This window comes from Falco naumanni, chromosome 7 (genome assembly GCF_017639655.2).
Source record: "Falco naumanni isolate bFalNau1 chromosome 7, bFalNau1.pat, whole genome shotgun sequence".
Lineage (NCBI taxonomy): Eukaryota > Metazoa > Chordata > Aves > Falconiformes > Falconidae > Falco > Falco naumanni.
Window position 1 is genome coordinate 881,957 of NC_054060.1, and position 26,529 is coordinate 908,485.

The 26,529-nt window shown below is 42.1% G+C and overlaps 1 protein-coding gene across 10 annotated transcripts in view; it reads right to left on the bottom strand.

Moving 5' to 3' along the window:
* The window catches only part of MYO9A (myosin IXA), a 183,430-nt gene that overhangs the window by 80,960 nt on the left and 75,941 nt on the right, over positions 1-26,529 (bottom strand). For all 10 annotated transcript variants that reach the window (XM_040601411.1, XM_040601416.1, XM_040601417.1 and 7 more), the window contains 3 exons: positions 26,309-26,406; positions 23,551-23,677; positions 17,049-17,138 (listed from right to left, as the gene is read on the bottom strand). In XM_040601411.1, coding sequence (XP_040457345.1) covers positions 17,049-17,138; positions 23,551-23,677; positions 26,309-26,406 — 315 coding nt within the window. The remainder of the gene's footprint in view (positions 1-17,048; positions 17,139-23,550; positions 23,678-26,308; positions 26,407-26,529) is intronic.

A 26,529-nucleotide genomic window follows, 5' to 3' on the forward strand; every position in this document is an offset into this window, starting at 1 on the left:
TACCCTGATAATTCAGGAAAAGCAAAAGGATTACAACTCCCCCCCCCCCCCTCCCCCAGTTTATAAATGGAAAATGGAAAAACAAGTGTGTCAAGTAAAAAAAAAAACCAAAAAACAACCCCCCCCCCCCAAACCATCAAACAAAACCAAGAGGCATTAACAATCTAAATAGTATGTCTGCTTAAAAAAAAATAATAAAAAAATTTCTTCCCTTTCCCTAAAATAGTTCTGCTGGTTGCAATCGAATTAAAAAAAAAAATCAGTATTTTTTAGTTATTATTATCTATGAAACTTGAATTTTATAGGCTTCTTTGCTATAACAATACCATCTTTGCATTAGACAGTCCCATACCATCTTCTCTCACAGAACCAATGACTCATGAAGAGCAAAAACTCATGAAGAGAAAAAAGCTGTATGTGATGATGTAAATAGTGGTATTTTAATATACTTTTTTTTGCACTGTTTCTGTTGGCTGCTGTTAAAGCCGGGGGGGGGGAAGGATGACCAGAGCCAGTATAGCTCTTAGGAAAGAAAAAAAAATATTTTTAATAAATGCCAGAATGATGGTTTCTTCCACTGTGCTGCATATTCAGAAACCACAGCATACACATAGATAACCAAGATTAAAGCACCCTTTTCACTTCCCAAAACCCTGGTTCACCCAGCAATTTTTTACTCACCCTGACACAATTTGTCTTTGTGGTTTTTTTTTTAAATTAAATCTAAGGGAGCAATTTCATCCTACAAGCTGCCAGTTGAACTTTGCAGCTTTAAATACCAAAAAAAGCTAGGACTGCCACATCTGTAGTGCTGCACAAGCAGCTGGGCCCCTTTGCTGTACAGTTGTGTGCTGGATGCACCAACTCTCAAAAATTCACTGTGTGCTTCCAATTTCTTTTCGAACTTTCTTTCCCCTGCATGTCTCCCCGGACCTTCTTGGAGATGCAGGGCTGCCAGAAACAGTAGAACTCGGGCCCATGTTTGTGCAAAGTCTGCGCTGGCACTGCAATGTCACAGATCTTCTGGACTCCGGACTTGGTCCTGGAGCCAAAACCAGGAGGTACCTCCCGCACTTTGACCCCAACAGCGTACTAAGGCACTGGCTGGTGTAGGGGCAACACCAGCACTTAAGATATGTATACGTACAGCACGTAATCCAATGGGGACCCTTCTATCCCAAAAACACATCCTGAAGCGAGCGCAGGCTGCCAGCAAGGTGGTCCATCACAACCAAACTGAGCTCAGTCCACTTTCTATTTACATGGCTGGCTGGGTTTGGTGCTCAAGGAAGGCTTAATTTACGGTACCCTTATCAAACACAGCTCTTGATTTCACCTTCTTGACACAGCCCAGTACAGAAGATGCGCCAAGCTCTGCCCTGCTTTTGGACCCATCTCCACGTAAAACCAACAGATGACTCAGCCAGGCGCACGGGGGAGAGATGCCCACATACCACCGGACAGGTCTTCATCCTTCTCCACCTCCTTTCCCCCCAGCACCACTGCAGGCTCTGAGGGCCACCCTGGTGCTCTGCCCTCCTGGCAGATGCCCAGGTAACCTTTTAGAGCCATTTTCACATCATCTCCCCAGCGTGCAACCCATGATCCTTACTGGATTCAGTGTCTATATTGCCGACTCGCTAACAGATGTGCAAGGGCGAGCAATAGCTCAACTCCAATAACAAAACCTCAAGTATCTATAAGTCTGTCAGACTATGGGGAATAAATAAAGCCTGGAGTATGGATGGACATAGGAATGGAGATGGGTGGAAACAAATGTCAAAAGGCTTTGAAAGGCAAGGAGCACCAGTTTACTGCACCAGTAACTGCAACAATATCCCGGTGATTGCACGTCCCGGGGAGCAGAAGACAAACAGACCCTGCTGCAGGAAAAACCATCGAGATGCTGTGGGAAGCTATGTGGTTTTAATCAAATGCTTCCATCGCCACGATGAGCATTTACTGGAGTATGGACCCCACTAACTCCAGCGAGATCCAGAGTGATACTGAAATACAAAAGCCAGATCCTCTCCCCACAGTTACTCCATCCAAACCAAACAAACCGTTGACTGTATCTGGAACAGCAACCGGGCTCCAACATTCAACTTTAAACATTTTTGACCCAAACAAAAACATAGCATGAAGGGCTCTTGTAACTAGCATAAACACTTCCACTAACATTTTGTTTTAAAAAAGCCTGCAGAAAATAAATAACCATTTATGTGCAGTGCATCACTCTACACGTACACTCAGAAAATGAGAAAGAAGCCAAGCAAAGCGCTTAGAAAGTGCGCTATATTGATGTGCTGATCACTTCTGGGTAAGAAATGATTCCCAAGTGGTGTTTGAGAGACAGCTACAGATCTCTAAAGACTTTAAACATCTTAGCTCATTGAGAGGTCTGCCCATCTTCCCTCACTGCTAATGCAAAGGACGAGATAAACTGATCCTGGACAAACAGAACAGAAAGGCTGGGTGATGGATATCTGGGTACAGGAGCTCTTATGACCAGTTCATAAAAAAAGCAATTAATATTACATCTTAACAGCCACTGAGTTTGCTCAGGAGGGATGCTGAGCATCACTCCATCACTACTACCTCCCAAGCGTAGGAGGCACTGCACACTCCTCTCTAGAAAAGTGAGGCAGAAAAACCCAAAGAGCATTTTGCACAGAAAAAAATGCCCTTTAATGCATGCATATTGGGCAGCAGCAATCTATTTTGGGTCACTATTGTAAAAAAAAAATGCAGCTTATGACGGGTCTGGGCACCTAGAGCTGGGTTTTTGGATCCCAGTTCTTAAGTACAGACTGAGTTAATGAGAAGCAGACTTACAAAATAGAACTGGAGAGTAAGCATAAGCACCAAACTGAATTAAAGCTCTAATGAGATTAACCCTCCATAAAGTTTATTAACTGTGACAGTGTGCAACCCTTATCCTATTTCTTCAGGATTATGCAAATCTATGAAACATCCATAAAGAGATGCTGAACGACTCAGTTGGTCAACATGTTGTTACACCTTCAACTACTTTCTGTCAGCATTATGCCATTAAATCCCAGTTTTTCACCAGACAACACCACAGACACGGGAGCGAGGTCAGTGTACCCACTCCCAGATTTTCTAAAAGCTGCAAGTACTTGAAAACTGGCTGTTTAAATGCCATTTCTCAAGCACACCTCTGGAAAATTTGTTGGATCTAGAATAGATTTGTTAGAAGACACCAATGACTTGTTGCTTTGCTGTTAGCTAGAAGACTTGTTGCCTTGTTAGCCACAGTCCTTTCCTCCTCCAGTTTTTCAGCATTTCCCCTAGAGCCTGTGTGTGTGTGTACCTGGACATAATCAGTGTTATTTGCTCACACTGGACACACCCATTGCCAGCACCTGTGCTCCCTACAAATGCAAAACTCACCCATCCCCAAAAGTCTGGCTTTGCAAGCAACTCTCCTTGTGAACTTCCCCATAAGAACTTACAATAGCCCCCAGAAATTTATTTGTTAAAATACAAATGATCTTGATACAGCTGTAGAAACTACCTATGGATTCTTTCTCTCCTCGTGACCCACCAGCTCTTCCGTAACACGTGCATGAACACATGTGTGCGTGGGGGTTTCCTGCCCTCTAGGAAGAAAACAAGCAATGCTCTCCTTTCAGATCCCTGTCGACAAATACTTAGAAAAAACCACCAATTTGAGTAATTCCAGGATGACAAGAAAAATTTCTTTCTGACTGTGAAGTCTGCAAGACTTGGTGTAAAACACAAAGGCAGGAATAAAGTCATTTCAGTAAAGCCGGGCATCACAAAATACTTAACGTTTTCTGATTGTGTATAATAGAAACAGATTCCTCTTCTCTTCAGGAAATAAGATACGAACACAGGAAGAAAGGAAATATCCCCTTCTCCCTCAGGGCCTTTGATAGACTTCCTATAATTTCTATACAAGGATGAAAGGTGCTTCCAATGAAATATTTGGGGTGGGGGTGCATGGAAAGGCAACACTAAGATTCTTCCTCTTCAGGAAATCCCTCCAAAAATCAAATCTGTATATATATTTTTAGTGGTTCTATGGGGGCTTTGTTTGTTTTTCTTTTAATATGTGGAATAAATTTCAGTGCATTACCCGATGAATCAATTGGCATTTCTGCTCAGGGATTTGGCACTAAATCCCAGGAACCTGTTGATATCCTACAAAAAAAAAATAATTCTGTGAGCTATCATCATACACAGGATTTGATCTTTGTTATCATTTGATGTCTGTTTCAAAATCCTTATCAGCCATTCCCATTTCCCCATTTATTCTCTTAAGGTAAAATCTGGCTTCATAATTACATCTGTACTTACTGTAACACAAATGTCTTATTCTGGGATGACTCAGAGGAAAACCACCACATTTTAATATCTACTGAATTTTTGCCTATGGTATTTACCTAACATCATCTGATGATGCCTCCCTCCCTCTTTCAATCAATTCTGTGGGTTTGAGCAATATATATAATTTTCAAACGGGGGGGGGTGGGGGGGTGGGAAATCAGGAAAAAAGTGTATTTGTTTTCTTATTTGACTCACAGTATCTATTCAACAAAATTACGCTGTGTGCATAAGTTACACAATAAATCAGTTTCTATTCTAAAAAAATCCACATTTTTCTAAAAAAAATAAAAAGAAGAAAAATATTAGCAATGCTTAGCCAGTGTGAAGAGCTGCCACTACCAGGAATAGGATTTATCTGAGATTAGAACAAGCAAAACCAAGAGCTATTCAAGCTCTCCAAACGCACTTGATTTGTATCTCATGAAGGGGTCTAACGAGCAGGAACAGCCGCCAATCTCCCACCCTCAGTAAACCTTGGACACGCAGTCAATTGAAAACAGCACACATGGGCATCCTGGTGACGATCTCTGCAGCAGTCATGAAACACATGACTAAATAAAACAGACTCAAAATATACTTTTATTTGAATAGGGCTTAAGGCTGCCAGCTACTAAGAGTGCTAGCGTTGGGCAAGTAGCTACTGCTAAAATACTATTAAAATCCAATTTTCCTATCTCCAACACTGTTACTGCTCCATGAGGGCTGAAAAAACACCCTATGTCAGGTGGCTTCAGCTTGGGTTTGTCGTTGTACAGCCAGGAGACAGCTGCCGAGGGTGGCTCGTTGGGTCTGTCCCTCCTGCCTGAGAGGGAGCAGCGTCTGAAGGGAGAGACACGTAGCTGTGAAGCACAGCTAAATCAGGGAAAGAGCAGAAAACGAGGAGGATGGTGATGAAGTATAGTAGCACTGCACACAAAACCTGCTGGCACACAGCATCCCCTCTACAGTTCACCACCAAAGTTGGGAAAACGTTTCTGGATTTGAAAAAAATAGATTAAAACCTATAAATTGCTGGCTTAGGCACGGCCTAAATCCCTCTTGTTGTCCAAACGCAGGTTTTAGTGTCTCATTCTTATCTCACATCAGCTTCAGCCTGTTCGGCGGCTCCCAAGTCACATGTGTGTGTGGACGCAGAATTATGGTTTCCTTCTGGCTTTCTATTTATGACAGAATACATCGTGCGTCTGGTTTACATTCACAGCCATGTCCTGCGGCGGGAGATAGATTAAGCAGCTTTTGTGGTTCCCCTCTGGGTCACGGGACATAGGCTGAGACAGGCAGGCTTAGCTTTTTTTTTTTTAAACAGAGGCTTAACACCCAGAGGAAAGTACTCTTGCAGGATATCAGACTCTAGCTTAATCCCTATCTTGGCATCAAGGAGTATTATATCATACTCGGGCTGGATAACTATGATGTAATTTTCCATACTCGTATTTTATCTTAGCATCATATTAAAATCCTGTCATTCTCATGTTTGCTTTTCCTAAGAGAACTCTAATCATTAACGCACCATGCTGACTCCAGCCTGCAAAAGGTTCTTTTTAATGATTTTTATGTTTGATTAAAGAGGAGGAAAATATATTTAAAAGCATCATTGGAAGAAGAGTGAAAAATGCGAGTACAGTTACAAAAAAAAGTTCATTTTAAAAATGCAGTAAACTTCCCGAAAATGCTCATTTTTATGTTTTACCTCTACAAATGTACCTGCAAACTATATACTTAAAACAAAACTACAAGCCCTAAGCCTTGCACTACCCACAACTGCTGGCTCCTGTCTTCCCGGCTGGCTGCCATGTCCTGGCAGAAACATTCCACCATCACCCCGGAGCCGAGGCAGCAGGCTGTACTGCCAATGGATTTTATCCAAGAGATGCAAGTGTCAATGATGTTTTCCAGAACTTATGGGTGGATTTTTCAATGAGAAAAAATAGACTGGAATGTCACTACAATACAATACCAAATTGTTGTCCAATACAACACTGAAACATGAAGGCATTGCAGAATTTTTTCACTCAATCAGTTATAAAGTTCTCAGATTGAGAGACATTTTTTCTTTTTGGTACTAGTTTCCAGCTTTACATATCAAATACTGGTTTTTAATTTTTTCTTGTGCTCTCCCTTCTCTAGGACCAGTCTCCCAGTACCTTCACAATCACCTTCCTTAGACAAAGGTCCATCTCCAACCTGCCAGACTATATGACTCAGAGGGTATTTTCAGGGGCTCTCCCAAACTATGCCAACCCCCTTCCCAAAAAATCCCAGCCACAACAGGAGAAGTCAAATCAATGGCTTTGTCCAGTGAGACAGTCTTCCTGCATCAGGGTATCATCAGGTTGACAAGAAAGCCCTTCAGAGCTACTAGCTTACCTGCTACTCTAGCAAATATGAAACCATTAATCACTAGTTATTTTTTAAATAAAAATATATTATTTTTTTAAATAAAAACATTTTTAATATTGCAGTCTTTGTCACGAGTTAATGCATTCATCCTTACACTGCTCCCTCTCTTGCCTACGTTCCCACTGAGACGGCTCAGGCTGTTCCTGTGCCGACACGACTCCCCGGAAATAACAGGTGGTGTCTGCATGCTCCGGCAACCTGCTCCCTCCTGACTTGTGTCCTCCTGTTGTTAGATGCATGTAAATGGGGAAAATGAAGTGGAAAACGTGAAACAAAAACGTCTTCCGTGGGTGTTGAGGACCCACCTATTATACCTCAGCTAGTGATAGGCAGGACTTGGAAGAGGACAGATGGGGACCCATCATCCCCATCACAGACTGAAGCCTGCCTGCTATTTATTTTTAAAGACACTTTGCAAGTCCCTGTCTATAATATTGTCATATTGTAGCTGAATATGTGATATGCTGCGGTCATACTTTTCATAAAAAGCACCAGGTTACAGCCAAACCCAAACTAAACCAACGAAATCTTGTTAGCTGTTTTCTGTCTCAGCTGTGGAGTCATGTGGTTACAAGCATCATCTTCCTGAAAAGACTGAAGTCAAAGCCTTCTGGTCTAGACAGCATGGTTAGAAAGTGTCATCTGTAACACATCAAGAAAGAAAAATACCCACCCTCTCTTCCTGAAATAAAACTCTTCCAGAAAATGAGCCTGTGGTTCTCGGTTCTCCCCGTGAAGGGAAGGGTGAGAGAAGGGACGCATCCATCACACTCCCCGAAAGGTGCTCACATCACACGGTCACGAGGCCACCATAAACAGCTGCAGACCATCAGTCACCGGGCAGCCAAATTTGCTGATGGCAAAGGTTTCAAACACTTCACCCAGAGTCTGTCCTATCAAAAGCACGGACCGAGATCCCACTCAATCCACATTTTCACATTGAAACTGGTACAGAAATAAATGAATAGGTCACTCAGTGGCACAAGAAGTAGATGTGTGACCTGACCTGAGGAGGAACCTGTAGGCTACGTTTAGAGAAATTTGCTCACCACTTTACAGGCACAACGTACCAGCACTCCACCGTGAAGTCCAACACATCACCACAAATAGCACTTGACCTTTTACAAGCCAAATCCTGCCTTTCCGTGGGCCCTTCCCAAGCAGAAGACACTACTGTAGAAAAACTTGTTCTGCCAGTGTATCATCATCTTCACTGCAGGCTGGGGTTTTGGCAAGCTTCCTCAAAGAGAAATTATTTCTCGTCACAACTTGGCTGTTACAGCCGTAGAAGCAAAGTCTGTGCAACAGAACCTGTCCAGCCATGGAGCTTCTACGCCTCCTCCTCCTCCAGGTACTGAAGAACAGCCTTAAGCTGAGAAGAAATCAAACTAAATTTATGCAGATTGGCATTATATAGAAAGAGCCCATATTCCAAGCAACTGTACCAAAACTACATCCCATGTGGGAAGAGCAGACTTGCTAACCCAGGAATGGCTTTTTCCATTCCTATGAAACTTGTCACATGCGTTTAGCCTAAACTTAAGCAACAAAAGGGACTCTGTGAAATTAAAGCATCTTTTCAGTAATGAGACACAATTAAAGGAAATCTTTAAAGAGTCAAGAATGGATTTGATGATAGGAAGGGCAGCTGGGGTGGGGACGTCCGTTATGGGCAGAGTAGTCCATGGCAAATCAGCATCTGCCTTCTTAAAGTCATGATTTTGGACTTTGCTCAGAAATCTTGAAATTCAAACGTCTTCCTCTTCTCCCAGACTTTAGTGCCAAATAAATAGCACGAATGCAGCTAAGGCACAAGAAGTTTCATGGTGGCAGAGAGCAGCAGAATGACCATCTCTGGCACACGAGTGATGGGTTCCCCAGGTGTTCAGGTGTACGTTGGCAGCCAAGAAGGTCTGCAGGTCTGGGAGATCCTCAGAGACGTGAGCTCTGTTCAGCCAGATCTCAGCATCATCTCCCATGCACTACTTTGTGGGAAAGTTAGGGCATATAATCATATAATAACGTGAAAACATAATGAAAACAGGTTAAAAAAAGACCCAACGTCGATGGACTCTAGTCTTTCTAATAAAGGAAGGATGCTGTATCCCATGAAGAAACACATGCAGGACACCAGTCTGATAAAACCACTAGTCTCATCTAATCTGTATTCTGTCACCAAGCACAGCTGGTCCTTGCATTTTGAAGGGAAAAATGAGAAACTTAATCCCATGAAACAGTTTCTTTTGAAGTTCTACACTGACAGGTTGCCCTCATGTCCTGAAGCAGAGACGCTTGCTTGGCTCTTAAAAGCTTTGTGGGGTTTCAGTTTTATTCTATTAATATTTATCTGTTAACTCTGAATACACTCATCAACATACCAGGTCTTCAAAGGAGCCCTGCTAAGCTCCTGATGCTAATAACCTGTGGTGACGAGTCTCCTAAGCTAATGGGGTTTGGCATATGTAGGTGCTTCCAGCAGTTTTGCTACTTTCTATGCCATTAAGTGTCCCTGTCCTCATACTTCAGGACTGAAAATTTTCATTCCACTTTCTTCACGCTATTCATTATTTTCTCTCCCACTTTTTCTCCTCTTAAGATTTTCAGTCTGTTAAATGCTCGTGATTAGTTACAACTATGATCTTTTCCTTTGGGTTTTTGGTTTGGGTTTTTTTTGTTTGTTTTTGTTTTTTAAACATCTTAGGTAATGTTATGCCATTTGGCCCTGAAACTCCATTCCTTTTCTCTTTATAATGGTCTGAAAAAGGCATTAGACAGTACCACTACTAGCACATAAGCTAATGAAACATCGCTCAACTCTTTGCTGTAATGAAGTACTTTTTTCCCCTCATTAAGGTCTGCTCCACAAGGCTTCTCCATCTTGTGTCTCTGCCAATTAACTGTTACCATGCCAAAAATTAAATGTTCTCTCCAAGCCTAAGCCACTTACGCAGCACAGTTTATTGTCCAAAATAACCACCTTGTGATAGTTATTCACGAACATGCCAAGTGGCTTCTATTCACCAGCAAGAAATTCATCCCAGGTGAAGGAGGTCAAGGTGAAGTGACACTTCATGACATGGAAAAAAAAAAGTCTAATGGCTTCATGCCACCGGAACGAAGACATGCGCCTACCCCACCGCTCCTGGGCAAGGGTTTCCGCCTCTCCCCCGTTCTCCACACAGCACAATACTGGTGTTTACTAGACTTCTACTGAGCTTAGCAAAAGGACACAAACCCAACTCTCCCTCCACTCCAAGGACTTTCTCTAGGTTGGTTAATTGAGCCAGAACAGACCCGGGGATGATGAACATCTGAGACAAAGGACAAAGCGAGGCTGCCCAGCCCTCAGCAAAGGCAGACAGAAGACCTGGACTGTCTTCTCCTGCTTTACTGTCATACTAAAACCACAGTTCAATGCTTATTACCCTCTGCTTTTTTCTGCCATAGCAGGTTTTCAGGAGACTGAATATTTTGGTTAGCAAATTAACCTGAATTGCATAAACGCTTTTCTAACTAATCATTAGCTGATTTCACATGGACCTATAGCTGCACATATTTATGCAGAACAAAAAGAGCTTCACAGATGCAATTGCAATTTGAGTGCTCTGCACATCATGGAACAGTTCAACGGTGTCCAGCCATAGCCACGTAACCACCTGCCTGTAACACTCATTTGCTAAATAGCATATAGCCATTTAAGCAAAGGTATGATGGCACATTACATCCTATAAAACCTTTCAAATTAAAATTTTCAAAATATCTTGGCATTACATAGAATTTTAGCAGACCCCAAGGAACTAGGGATACTTAGGGCAGTGTGGAGGGACTTAAAAAAACGTTTGCATTCCAAGTCTTGCTGTCACAAGATAGAAGAGTGCTATAGGGGCAGGAAATAACATGCCTCTTTTTTTGTGCTCCACAACATCTGCTTGCAGGCCCCCCCCGGAATACAACCCAGTCCCCTTCAGTTCTCTGGTTTTTAAGACAACCATTTTCCAGTTACAATTATGAATACACATTAAATTAAACACAAGTCATATTTATGGTGACATCACATCAGACAACTAGCTCCTAACAACTTTCAAAATTAAAGGGAGGAAAGAATCAGGTCACTTGTTGCCCAAGAAGTTTTCTCACATGTTTTATTTCCATTCTGTTGGCCAATTTCACATCAGGTTTCTTCCGGAAGTGTGAATGAATTAACTAACCCACCCTTAGGGATAAAATGTCCTTGGTCACAAATGGCTGAAAGCTACAAAAATCTGCTAAACCGACGTCTTTTTGCAAAGTCATTTACTTAAGAAATACCATCAGAACTAAATTGGAAACATCATCGAAAAAACTATTTTCTGGAGCAATGTAAAAGAGGACTCACTAACAGATGTATTTACTTTGATAATGAGTTTTTCCTCATTCGATGAAGAATGTGGGAGAGTACAGAGACTGGTGAAAAACAGAGAAGGAGGTGGCAGACACCAGCCTGACACACAGAACAAACAGGATGGAAACACGGTGGGGACGGCTGAGGGGCTCAGACACAGGGCTCACCTCTGGCGTGATGCAAAGGGGGAGTGGGTACCACCAGCCAAGATGCTGAATGGATACGAGAGAGGTACGTGCTTCAACTAATGGCCTTGGAGACTTGCAGTAAGCGGAAATGGGGAAAAACTGAATTCTTTGAATTATTTAGATAGAAGCAGGAAGACAGACACAGCCCAGAAGGGCAGTGCCTTGCACAGATTAAGATGATGCTCAGATTACAAGAAGGATCAAGATGAAGATTTTTAACAACTCCCAAGTTCTCCACAGAGATTTTACTGAAGTGCTCTGCTCCTGCATTGGCTGTGTGTTTCCTATCAAACATCAGCTAAGCCATTTAATATTTATCATGTTTGGGTTTTTTTTTCTTTTAAATATCTGAAGTGTGGCTTATGAAACTTCCCTACCTCAGTAGGAGAACTGCAAAATTCCACGTAATAATATATGAAGAAAATGCTAGAGTCTGGAGTTGAGGGGCACTTGGGGAAGGACAACAGCAACCCCTAGCCTGTGTTATTATTCTGTGGCCATTAAAATCTTTTTTCCCCTCATTTCATCTGTGTGCCTGCTGTATTTTACCTTATTAGGAAGAAGAATACTGTGGCTGCACAGAGATGCCCAGCATTCAAGACAGACCTGAATCAAATACTCTGATCATCCCAGACACCACTGATGGCTCTCTTGCTCCCGTAGTCAAATGTCTTTTCGAAGGGTCCTTACCACCGCATTTGATTTGCTAAACGAAGTGGACTTGGCCAGCTCACTGTTACTAAATGCTGTCTTCACCCTCCACAGATACACCATGATTTCTCTGGAAATGCATTAACTGCTGCTAGCTCCATTAATGCACCATCTCATTCTTGATAAAGACATAGGCAGCTGGTCTGGACAACAAACCCAGACCTGCGAACACAACTGCAGCCTTTCATGTCCATGCAGCCTTTTTTCCCAAGTTTATCTACAGCGTAAAGCTTCTAAACCTTAGCACTAGACCAAGTTACGCAGTCATTCCGAACACCGCATTAAAATACCATCCGGCTACTATAAAAGGAAAAGTGAATGGTTTCAGGAGGCAGCTCTGCGGCAGACAAGCCAGTGTGGCTCTGAAGATAAGAGGCAGCTGCCAGAGTTACAAAGTTAAGCATTATTTATGGATGTGGTGTCCTCACTCATTTAAATTTCGACAAGTGCTGGAGATGCAGACTGAGAGCCAACGGGCAGCTCTCCCTGCAGGGCTGCAGATACGTGGTGTCTACTATCAAGCCCACGTTTGCCATCAGTGCCACAGCAAGGAGAGGCTGCAATTACAGAGCAGTGTTGAATTTTACCTTCAAAGCCAGGTCGCTCCTTGACTGCCTCTTTTTTCATTTCAGAAATACCAGTAGCTCCAGCAATGCAGGGATGTACTTGAATGTTAACGCCATGGTCAGATACGACCTCTTAACAATACACCACAATTTACTGAACAATCAGAAAAATCTGATGGCACATTACACTTTGCAGAGTCTTCCTGAAGAACCACATGCTCATTCCATAACCCTTGTAATGCCCTGAGGACAGGCACTGACTACACGCCAAGAAACAACCGATCACACCTTGAAATGGGAGCTCAGTTCACAAGTTTATCTGCTGCTGGCTGTGGCCCTGCTCAAGCAGATGCTGCTGTTGCATGTCTTGTACCCCCCTGGGCCAAATAAAGTAAACCAAAATCTTTATGTGCTGGGAAGAACTTAGAACTTTATCAGCTGAAGAGAACTTGTTCGGTTGAAGATGACTGTACTGGCAACTTCTGGTACAGAGGCGGCAGTGCTTTTGCTTTGTGGGACTTCAAGACAACATTTTAACGCATTAACCTGATTTAGGTCCTCCGAGGTCATCCAGCAGAACAGCTGTATGCAGGCAAGACTGAAGAAGCCTTGACTTACTGAAAGAAACAGAGTTGGCAAAGCCAAAATTTAAGCCCAACTAAAAAACGGCATGCAACTCACTGGGGCATAGCCCAACATGACTCATGGGGGCAAAGCCATCAAGAAAAGTCATAAGTAGCACAATATGAATTAACAGAGAGGAGATGGTTGTTAATTGCTGTTGTCACCTTCGACACTGGAGGCTTCAGGCTGATGGATGTCCATTCACCAGTTGCCTCCACGAGGACATTTTACAGTACCTTTTACACAAGCATCAAAATGTGCCAGAATTAAATATTTAGTTTTACATAAATTACTGCAAAGATGAACAGAACAAACCCAGGAAGAGAGCCTGATTGTTGCCAAGTGCTCAAACCACTGCTGGAAAAAAAAAAAAAAGTCCCAAACCACAGGACAGTGTTTCTAATCATCACACAATAACAACGCAGTGAGCAAGCATGCAGACAGAGAGGAATGCAGCATCACTGCAAACACAACAAAGGCGTCCCCTCCATGTGCCTGTGGGACTACAGCTCGGGAAAATGGAAGAGAAAAGGCTTGACTTGGTATAATAAAGTCCAATCTCAGCTCTAATGCGTCCCAGCCTCTGAAGGAAAGGATTACTCCAGGCCACCTACATCTCCTCTGCCCATTCAAGACTATTAAGGCGAGGGTGACAATTGTCACACAGGGACCCTGAGGTTACAGATCTCACAGGAGCCAGGCTGTGGTCACAGAATGATCACATTAGCATTAGCCATTGCATGGAAAGTGTTCCTATGTTGAGTTGTCATCCACATGTATTCCAACACTCTCTGATGAAAGGGATCAGCAAATGACAGCCCCTGTGCAGAGCAGAGAAAGTGAAACAATGCCTGAACCCCCACGGGCATGTCCAGCCACCCACACTGAATACAGTATGTGTCTTTAGTATGGAGCAGATGCACATAGGAACCTCCATCAAAGCTCAGGAACCCACCCCAAATGTAAGATCTCTCAAGGCTTTTTACTTAATAATGTTTATTTCAAATTAAAGCACCATACTTCTAACTTTTTGCTAGTAACTAAAAACTTAGGAAGAGACAGAAGACAACCAAGGAACCCAGGTCTGTGAGTGCTCACCTACAGAGCCAATGGCTCCATCAGGATCAGTCTCCTCAACAACAAACTCTCCCGCTATCCTGGGCAGTCTCATCAGTGATGCTGGAGGTAGAATAGCCCAAGGCTATTTAATCCCATTTCACCTAGAGAGCCCAATAACGTACTATTTCCACTCACAGGCTAGACAATAGATTTCAGAACCAAATAAAACTTCTCAGAATTCCTTCTTTTGCTGAGTTGTTGCTCTTCTTTTATAACTGCTGCACTGTACAGGCTGCCTGTATAAAATCATTCAAAGCCTTGGAATGCACTTGGTAGATCCAAGCTGCTCTTCTTGATGGCATAAAAAAGCAAGCGCATGCCAAAATGAGATTTTTACAATCCTTTTTTGAGAGCCACTGCAGTACAGTCTTTTCCAGACAAACTGCTCTGAAACCTTCAGTGTATCAACAAGCCATGCAAAAATCACCACACATTCAGCATCCAAAAAATAAAGTACCTGCTACATACATCATCACTCTATCAGAAAAGGCAGCTGCCTCTGAGTTATAGGAATTGTGGTGGGACAGTCCTGTCTGAAAATCCTCAAAACCTCAATCACTCCACCCATTTGAGCCAACTATAATGCTCTTTTGTAAAACACACAAGAATAACCAGCTCATTGGTTCCCAACAGTGCCAACAATCCAATTAGTCATGAGTGAGATTGTCAGACATCAGTATTCTCTGTAAAGTCCCAAAATGTCAAATGAACCTTACTCTTCCTCCCCGATTCAGACAGATCTCATTTAAGTCACTTCTCTTACTGCCCCAGCCAGACAAAGACCAGGAGGAGACCTCTTATTACGGTGAGGTTCCAGTCAGAGCATCTCCAATTCTGCGCTAGCACATCGAGCATGAGCAAGCAGCAGCAAACCTCCCAGCAGAGAGAAGCCACTGCCAGATAAAATTTGGTGGTCAGGATGCTAATGTTGTAAGGCCAGCGAATGAAACGCGTGGGTGGTGCCTATCTTTTCTTAATACAGTTCATAGCTGCTTACAAAATGGTTCTGTCATGGAGATTACATCAACCTTTCCCACCAGAGCCTTGTGCTCCTTTGTCTTACCCCACAGTCACCACAATCACTAGACCTTCGTCTTTCATGTCTTGTACTAGTTATTGGTGACAAACCTTTCTAAGTGAGCACCTGAGATTTGTGAGCATAGACATCACCAAAACCATTCTGGAAAGCACTTGAGAAATTCATGCTCAGGCAGTTTAGGCAGCAAGAGGGATTCTGATCTCAACAGAAATCAAGGAGCATCTAGGTAAGACTGTTGCGAGCTGCTTCAATACAAAACCTGGTGGCCCAGGTTAAAACATTAGAAGAAACAGTTTAATGCAGCCTGCCATGCCTTGCAGCAAGGTGGCTGAAGGCCCAGCGCTGCACATTGTTCCATCTTCACAGCTGTTGGGAAGTAACCTCCAGCAGAAGGCCGGTTACAGTTACATTTTAAACTTTTCTACCAATTTCTCAAGCCTGTGCCTAAGATGCAGGAAAAAAGTACAAACACCACATCCATTATACACCCATCACAAAGACACAGCAAGAGCATTTGTGTGCCCTTTGTTACAGGAGATTCAAGCCTTGCACAAAGGCAACATTTCACTTTTAAAGATTAAAGTTCAGTTAACAGTTACTGAGCTTAAACACAAAATTGCAAAAGGGGAGAATTATTCTTTTTTTCCTGGAAAAAAGGAACTGAATTATCTACAGCTGACCCTCACGACAACACATCCTATGCTCACTTATTTGTGACACAACAGACTGCTCTCGGAGACGTTGCTCAAGATGGTGCAGATTCTCATACAACCACACGACAAGGGGGAACCCAGGGACCGAGTGTGGTGCAATGTGGTGCCTAACATTCGTAAACTGGCAGAGGGATACGAGAACACTAGATGCAGAAACAGCCAAAACAAGTACTGCAGCAGAGCAGAGCTTACAGACTTTGGAGAATATTAGAAGAAAAAAGAGGTGTTCCTGTTTACCAGCCACAGAATGTAACTCAAGATTCCCGGAAACTACATATTTACAAAAAAACATGTTTGCTGACATTGTAACCCTGAGACAGACCATAATAGAGAAGTTAAAACATTTCATGCAGTGCCAGCCCCGTGGTTAGCAGTGGTGCAGACTACACTCAGGTCTGAGGGAGGCTGATGGGGCTGTAACTGCTCCAAAGCTTCCTGCAAGGACCCAGGTTGTGAGATGTCTGAAGAAAAGCTAATGGGAATCTCCTAAGAAGCTACTCCCACACAAGATCCATGGCTAACATAGACACGTAGAACCCCACCAAAAATGTTGTTGGTCTTAAGCCACCGCTCTGCTGTGGGATGAATCAATACTACAGTTAAGGAACATATGAAGACTACTACTTGTACCATATACACTCAGCAATGCACAGTTCTGCTTTGGAGAACATTCACACAACCAGTTCAAATTTAAACAACATTTAAAACAGTTAAAGACTATCACAGAATAAAGCGCAAAACCTGCTCTCCAGGAATGGTGCAGAAGGTAAAGTCGATCACTTCCTAGATGCATACTCATTACCTTCTCATATGTTATTTTTAGGTAAATAAATAAAAACTGGTAAGAAACTCTAGTGGAGCTGAATGTACACCTCAAAGCATTGAAAACCACCCCCAGCATTGCCCTTTTAATAATAGGCATCATGTACAGACCTCAGCCAGTTTGTATGGCAAGATCAACTTCTCTCCTACTGTCACCGTCTTTCTGGTAACCAGGGCCTCAAACAGCATCTCTTCTTTCACCTAGAACAAAAATCTTGATGTTAATGATTATTCCAAGAATAAATTTTTAAAATATATTTTTATATTTGTATTGTGTAAACATTGTCACAAATTTAAAATAGATAAATTTGATAAATTTAAAAAATTAAAACATTTTTGCCAGCCCTTGCAGAGTTAATGTTCAATGCATAAGAACAAGCTAGCCATTGGGAGGAGACAACTCAGCACGTAAATTCAGCATCAGAAATCAGACACCACGGTATTATTCAAGGGAATCTGATTTTCCCCATTCAGTCATCACATTTCTAGCAATTTCCCATTGGTTTCCTTTGTTCCTGGTGCAGCTTCTCCCTCCCACACTTTTCATTGGCAAAAGAAGTCAACTTTCTAGTGTTGTCGAGATGACATCATTAAAAATTACTCAACAAATTAGCAAAACAGTGTAATCCCTTTAAGAGATATCTGAGAGCAGGGTTTTTTTCAGGGTGGGGAGGAATTAGGAGGAGGAAGAAACCTTTGGAAAAGCATCTGATATTTACTCTGCTATTCACACCTGATACCCACTCCCTAAAGACACCAGCTCCCAGGGGGCAGGAACGCCACAATCTCTGATCAGCCACAACAGAAAGCAATTAGCAGGGGAAAAAAAAAAATCATTTGTGTAAACACAGGTGCTTCAGCAAATAGGTTACCGGTGCCAACAAATTAAGCAGTACATGCCACAAACTGATGGGAGAAAGCCTCTTTTCCAACCAGTTTCAGGTCCCTCTTATTTTGATGTTCCCTGGAGAAATTCAGAAGCATGCCCTCTCTAGCAGAATAGACAACAATACACTTGGACGTTAAGTTAGAGGGAAACAGTTTCCGGTTTGATGCAGATGATTGGAAACTTAGTGGTTTATGTACTTTGACTCATTGGTTTAATCCAGTAATTAGTATGAAGAGCAATGCAAACACCACAGTGGAACTTATGAAATCTCACAAACCATCACAATAATGATGCTGTTCTGTACAAAAAACTACTTTGTACCAAAAACATCATCATGGGAGTCTCCCTGATAAGCTCCAGTGCTTTTTATATAATTGACTTTTTACTGCAACCCTCACTAATAAGAACTTGTTGCCATGGTGTGGAAAGTAGAACACACATAGTCACTCGTGTATGACCTTCACCTACTAGCAAGTTCTACGTCACTGGAAATCAAACATCAACACCCTGAGGTTCGTTTTAGTCCTCAGCAATACTCTAGAGCCCCCAGTTCCCATGATCTGCATTTACCTTTCAAGCTCGAGAGGAATTTTTCTGGTTCATGTGAAAATCCACTGCAAGTTTTCACATTTGGTTTCTGTTCCTCTACATTCAGCAAAACAGTCTGGGGTTTTTTTATTTCAGTTCTGCAGGCAAAATATGGACACTTTTCCAGCAGCTTGCAACTGCGGGACCATCAACTTCCCTCCCTCAGCTGCACAGCTTGCAGGTTTTACACCATCCTTTTCCCCCTACAGGGATGCTGCAAATCCTCAGCCTGCAAGCTGGCTTTTTTTAATTATCAAAGGCAACAAGGCAGAGGGGTATCAGATGGTTACTAATCAAAACAGCCCAATGTAACGTTCCTAAACAATATAAATGCTTCCAAGTCTCAGATGTGTCAGCAAACATGGGCATTTTAAACAACTACCCGTGCTGTCCTTCACCATCCCCATCTAACTTTTACCCTGGTTTCCTTCTCCCTCTGCACTCTTGATGGACAAGACCTGCAGATGTACATCCTTCATCTCCAGACCTGCTGTGAGCTGACCTGGAGGGCTCACATCAAATCAGCTTCTCATACAAAAACACACTTGGCAAGGATGGGAAGGTAATCCCTGCATCTCCCTGGGTCTCTGCCTGCAATTTACCACCCAGCAGAGCTTGATCTTGATTGCTTCATCACCTCTGAGAGCCAACACCACAGGTACAGCCAAATTATCCTAATCTTCATTTAAGGACACAGCTTGAAGGTGGCTGACTCCTGATGCCAATGAGGAGCCATAGGAGCTTTCTAAAGATAAACTTGGCGCATGTCAATGTCTAAGGACACCTGGTGCATGGAGACTCTTGCAACTTCCCCACTCTGAGTGCATTATGCTTACTGGAGGAAGAAGCATAGGATGTTCAAATAGACACAAAAAGAATCCTAACAGATTAGCAAAGAGGAGAACATGACTTTTTTTTTTTGTGTGCCCTGGGAGTTACACTTCTAACTTACATTTCATGGGTTTTTGCTTTTTGGTGCTAAAGGGCAAGTCCTGCTTTCCCTTATAAAAAAAGCTACACGGCCTGTAGGAGTTTATATCTTGATTACAGGGACAAAATACAGATTTAAGACTTCACTGCCACATTCAAGTTGAACCAACCCTGAGAGGGCTGTATGACTAGAGCTCTAAAACCCAGTGAAGAATGACCAGCAACACTGCCATGGCCATAAAAGTCAGCGGTGTGCGGTGGGGAGCAGCCAGCCAGCAGGCTGCCACAAGGGCTGGGCTCCAGCCAAGGCAGGCGGAGACTGCTTCTCCAGTAATGCTGGGGCATTATGTTATAGCAGCTGAAGAAAAACGAACCATTTCCAAATTGAGAGCAAGAAAACATCGCTTTTTGTCTCTCCTCACATATTTGAGAAAAGAATTACAGTGCTGAGTGCTCATTCAAAAGCTGCCTGGTGTGGACTAACAGAAAATAAATTCAGACTTCTATCAGTTCTTCTCAAAAATGATCTGAACCTTTTCTTCAGACTTTCTTTCAAACAACCAGAAAGTTATCTGACTTGAGTTCTGGCTCAAACCTTTGCATTCGATGAAATGTTCCTGCTCATTGCGGGGGGCTGGGCTAGATAAACTTCAGAGGTCCCTTCCAACCCGTTCTACCATTCTATGATCCCCAAAACTTTATCTGGAAAATGGATCCAAAAGGGGAGGCTGGATTCAAGCACTGCCTGCCTTGTAATTTTCACCTTCCGTCTGCTCCCCAATTACTTTCCAAGATGTTTACCACAAGAAGTGCAATGTCTGCAGGATCCCTCTGGTAAGCTAAAGACAATTTTTTAGTAGAAAAAGAACTTGAACGCATAAATCTCCCACAGAGATAGACATTAGCTCCAAAAGCTGACATCATCGATGCAAAAAGAGATCTGGAAAAACTAATTTAGGACACTTGGTAACTTAGATTTACCTTCATTTGCATTGAGGCTGGCTACCTAAGCCTAAAAACTGAACGTAAAAGTGCTCCACTGAGCAAAGACAGAATTTGCCTTCTTTAACAATCCATCCATGGGAATAATTTATAGTATTACTAAATATACACGATTAAAACGTTCCTGTTTTTCTAATGGGGGAAAAAAAAAGTCTCTCAAGGTCAACTGACCCTAGATCACTTCTAATAGACTGATTTTGTTAATAAGTCCACAAATGGAACCTTTCCACTTTTTCCCAGAAACACAAGTATTTTCCCCAGTTTTACACAACCCTCTACAATTCCTGCAGAGGACCCATGACATTTGCAGCACGTGCACAGGACTCCACATCTGCTCAATCCATCAGGCAGCCTCGCCATCACACTATGGCACGGCATTTCAGCAAAGTTTAAACAAAGGCCATGAAAGACCTGCCAAAAGCCTCACATAATCCACACACTATGTCTATTCTTGGAAAAAAAAAAAATGGAATCAGGGTCTTAATGTAAATGAAACTATGATCTGCAGAATCTGGCCAAAATCCTATATTGCAGCTTACTTTTTCAACAAAAGCTGGTCTAAATGTTTTAATAAACCGAAAACATATTGGATGGGGTTGTTGATATCTAAGAAAAATCAAATCCATCACAGATCCTCATCTCCCACATGCCTTCAAAAAATTTGCATATTAGCTTCATTTATAGGGATGCAAATATCGCTATACAGAGGAAGAATAGTTGTTCAGTGTTGTTGCATGAGCTGCTGCAGCAGGGAAATTCCCCCAGATGTCCTTAAAGGCTCAGAGGCTCCAAGGTAAACCAGCTAGCTCAGGATAATTTGGGCCAGACTTTCCCTGAGAGGGGGAAAACACCTCAGCTTTCCATAAATTTTTCATTTCAGCCAGGCTGTTGTTTTCTGTCCTCCCCATGAAGGCTACCGCCCATCGGTGCCGTGAAGGGGGACCTTCGCATCCCCTCTTCTTCGCTGGTCTCAGAGATGGCCAATTCAGCTCCTGCTTCTCAGAGCCTTCCCACCAAGTCCAGATGGATTTTTTTTCTTCTATTTTCCATGTCAAATCTTTGAGTGAATAAATCCAGCAAGTCATTTAAGGAAAACAAAACGTAAAGTAAGAATCAGATGAGAGCAGAGCTGTTTTTTTCCATCAATTTGCTATGCTCAAGACTGTCAAACACTTAGTGGCTGTATAAAAAGAAGTTCAACTATTTGTCAACTGATATTACTTTTATTCTGAGATGATTTTTCATTCTTAGCAAGTAATGTCTGGATCTAGAGAGGGGATTAATAACTTTTTCAAGCCAATTCATATTTTTAGCAACAACGGTGTGAAAAGCGAAACTGTATCCTGTTAAGAGTTCTAAGTAGCTAACTAATAAAGTGCATTAGATGCTCTTTGAAACGGTGTTTCATCTGTGAACCCTTTAGTCCTCCCTTTTGATCAGATCTGAATAAGCATTACAAGATCTATTCAGGTCTGCAAAGAAAAAGAAACCAAGTGTTTCAGACAAAGAGATCAAGCCTCTTCTCTACATATGTTTGGGGTTGGGATTTTTTGACATATTGTTGACACTGTCTGCAAGTGAGCATGGTGTCCATGCTCTGTGCTGTACCAGACCATGGCACTAAGGCACCATTGGATCTATACGGCTGAACTGATGCATCATTTCACATGTACACGTGCAAAAAATAACCCGATACCTTACAGCATGCAGATGTTGCAGAAGGGTTTGTTTGCAGAAGAAAGCCAGGGCAAAGACCCAAAGCCTGGAACTTTTCCAGATCTCCAAGTCACTCTCTTATTCAAAGCTTTTTTAAAAAACAATTACTTCTTAAATGACTTGGCAGTCTTGTTACGGCCATTTTTAACAGGGTAACATCAACAATATTCTCCTCCAAACTCTTATTTTCCTTCTGTTTATTTCTGCAGTCCCCAAGGCCAAGATGCAAAGAGTATCCAGCTGCTTACACCCATATTTTACAGAAGCTTTTCCCTCCCTGAATTCAAAGCATTAAAGAAATGCTATGAAAATCTGTGAGAGCCAATGCCCAAGTTCTTTAGGTAGTGAGAGAGCGCAACTGTCATTTAAGAGAAGGAATGGGAAGAGCATCGTGTGTACAAAGTTACCTTCTGATGCTATCAAAAAATTAGCAAAAATTAACCTTCCATGCTGTCCAGCAAGTACAAAGGAATAAAGATAATAGCTGTTTTAACCAACTACAAGTATAGCATCTCTGTATTCTTTGGAGTTGCTAGTGGTTTCGAACATCTCAAGACAAGTGAGATGGCAAGGAGAGTCCTGGCCACCTATATCCACATCAAGAGGTGTTGAGCTCCACTTCTGAACACGCAAGGCAAGTGCAGGACAAGTTCGCTCACTGAAGTGAAGACTCTTCTCATGAAGAAGTAATGCCACAGCTTCCTAACTCGCTTGGGCTAACAGAGCAGCTCTCCTAAGAATTTACTTAGTTCTTCTGCACAGATTCACAGAAATACACAGGATACAGACCTGGGCCATCCAGGCTGAGACCTGGAAAGCCTTTCCAAATGATACTGGCACAGCAGTGACTCACAAAGTGCTTTTGGTAAAGGGTCTTAAACAGAGCATCCAAAGGTTTACAAAAGAACTAAATAAACGTATGGATAATAGATCCATGAATATGTACTAAAGGGATGAGATGCAGTCTCCAGCATCTCTAATACAACGTTTGTGGATGCTGGCAGCGTAACAGCAGAACAGCAAAACACAGTGAGTGAGCTCAGCACCTTCTTCAGCCACCACCTGGACCAGAAGTGTGGGCTGATGGTCTTAGAACTGCTCTAGTTTCTTACACTAGTATTGCAACAGATTTCAAGAACATCAGGGAAATCTGGTGAGGGAGTTGGCAATTGAAGAAACTACTGCATTGAATGGAATGTCTGCTTTCCACCTAGAACTGGTCTGCATTCTTTCAAATTTTAACTACAGAAACAGTATTTTCTGTCAAACCTGAAGTAGGGGGAAAAACCCCACATGAAAAACCTCTTTAAAAAAATCTTCATTACTTTTCACTGGCAAACATGAACAGCCCTTGTGAATGTTAACACGAGAACTTTCCAGTGAAACAGAAAATAAATTCTATAAATATATATAAAATTCTATAAATAAATATAAAATAGAGGTGGCTCACTTGGTGTGAACGTTACAGGACAGAAAGCGAAGGCTTACCTCCAGCAAGTCCGACACAATAGGTAGTATTTCAGGGTTACAAATATCGATGGAGTCATCCCGATAAGTCTTCTTTTTGTAACGGATGTTACCCAGGTGTAGTATCGCCGATAAGAGAGAGAAAATTCTAAAGAAAATAGACAGAATTCCTTTTTACTTGGTTGTTTTTTCTTAAAGCTAATGAAAAAGCAAACCACATCCCCAAACATCCAAGCGCTGTCTTCATGCTTGACTCATTCCCGTTTTCAATCCGAAGCAGTTTGTGTCTCAAATCTTCAAATATTTCCTCAAAAATGATGTTCAAATGAAGCATCTAGTTTGCCTCATGTAAAAAAATATTTTCACTTAATCGAGTACTAAACTTGCATTGGTACAGCTTTCTTGAAAATCATTTAACACATCAAACCCATGGTCATGAAGTGGCACCCTATATTATAAGAAAAAAAGAAATCCTCGAGTAACCTAGATACTCAGATTAAATATCTGTCATGCAATTGCCCAAATTAAGGGGGAGACTGGACTCAGACATGCAGGTGATCCTTCTTAGTCCCCTGGCACATGCATTTGTCACCTTCTCAGATCTAGTCCCAGGTAGGCAGCCTGTATAACAAAGCATAAATGGTTTTTATAATATATAAGCATACTGAGACAGAGAAAAGATGTTACCCTTCAAGCAAATTTATCCAGCCGATTTTTCTTTTTTCTATTTTTTGGTATTTGGTCTCTCCTCCAAAAAAATAGCTCTTTGAGACTATCTAGTCACAGCTGACTTCAGCTATAAACTCTGTTTGTCCCTATTTCCACATTTTCTGGGGAGCTAAAAATAAGTAATATCAAATTAGATTCTTCACCATGCCACCAGCTTGTCTGGACAACACACCTCCACCTCTCCAAGCCAGTCCTTTCTTATCTCTAAAACAGGGATACTGATTCCTTATCGTGAACTACAGGGATGCAATTATACAAATTTCTCTTCTGTAACTATTTCCACAAAGGTGAAAACCCATGTTTTGCTATGAACAATCACTTATAAAAGTATAGTAATACTTAAAATGTCCTTCCTTTTTATAATCAGCTGGAAGTGGTTACTTCTTTGTGTTACAGTTGTACAACGTAGAGCAGAACAAATTTGCTCGTATAGCAAAGAATCCAATGTATTTTTTGACAAGCACAATTCACTATGAGAAATACATGAACTTGTGTGCCAAGAACAGTTATTGCACAGTATATTAAAAGCATGAATTGATGATATCCACCTCTGTTCAGTCCTGACACTTATTGATTGCTTTACTCTGTCAATTGAAACTCCCCTATTGTACCCTAAAGTGTCTTCAGAAAACCCTTGTTGCTGAAACCTGATTCCTGAAAGGTAAGGAAGCACAGTGACATCTAAACATAATTACACTAGAAGTATGTATACTTGGGTTTATCCACATGTGTGGAACAGATAGAGAAAAAGCAGTCTTAATTTCATAACTGGTTTATTGCAAGCTAGGAATAAGGGATGAGCTTATGTAAAATAGACATTGCTGGGTGAAAATTTCAGGACATCTGACAGTTAAGGGTTTCTAAATGCTGGCTCAGAAACATGTTAAAAAGCAAGAAAACCGGTGTTTAAAAGAACAGGAGATAATCCACTGAGTTGGGGGGGGGGAGAAAGAAAAAAAAGCTCTGTTAGCATCTTAAACATCATTTACCCAAGTTGATGAACAGGGTTTCGAGTGCCATTAGTACAAAGCAGTAATTCTCTGTTCCCACATAAACATCCAGGATTTCAGACAGAAAGGAACCACATTCATTAAATTATTGTTTGAACATTCTGACTTGAAAAAGCACAAGATTTCTCATTGTGTCCAGTTGCTGATGTGTTTTTCAGCGATACTTATGCCATCAAAACCATACTCACTTTGAGGTCATTTTTTTAATACATATTTTTCTAGGCCTGTTACTAACCTTAGTAACTTATTTGTCAAATTCATTCAAACCTACTTAAGACTTTCAAGCCAACAATTAACAGGGAGGAATTGCTTTGTGGTTTTGGTTGAAGACAGCCCTCATATGAAGCAGTAATTCTTTGCAGTCAGTGTCAGGCAGTATTGCAACCCAACTAAGAAGTCCCATTTTCCAGCCAGCACCTTTCAGTGAATTTGTGAACAAAGGCCAGTTGGAAACAAGTCTACAGAACTGGCAAGCGCATGCAAAAAATTTAGTATGTTGACTAATAATGAGGATTTCTGATTAAAACAGGATCTGGATTCATGACATGCGGAGTAAGGCAGGACTATTCATGAATGGCTGAAAAATACTCCAAGGTGCCAATTTCCTGCCAACGCTCCATTTGCATAAAGAGAATCGTTAGCTACAGTAATGAAGGACATTTTTTGTGTATATCTTTAGATTTTGTTTACTCCTTCATTGTATGAACGGTCAAGTGTTATTGTTCACAGAACGGTTTGGGTTGGCGGGGACCGTAATGATGACCCAGTCCCACCCGTGCCAGGGGGAGGGACACCCCCCCAGCCCAGGCTGCCCCCAGCCCCGTCCAGCCTGGCCTTGGGCACTGCCAGGGATGGGGCACCCACAGCCTCTCCGGGCAGCCTGTGCTAGTGCCTCACCAATTACTCCTTCTGACCAGCCCGATTCGTTATGTGGAGCACAACAGTTACATTAGCTGAAGCGCAGTAAACAACCTCACTGATTATGGAGGTTATATCAACTAATACCATCCTCAAGCTACTGATATGGAAAACAAACTCACTGTCTGCGAGTCTTGGGAAGAAACCCCACCATCTCCATTGCTAGTTGTAACCGCTCAAAGTCATGCTTCAAGTCCTCTCCTTCCACGGAAAAGCAGTCCTGCGGGGTTCAAGCAGAAAGATTAAGCATTGAAAGAAATTAAGATCAGAACAGGTTCAGATGGCAGAGCCAACAAATCATAAATATCATTTAGTGATCTCCACACCTTTTATCAGCAACCAG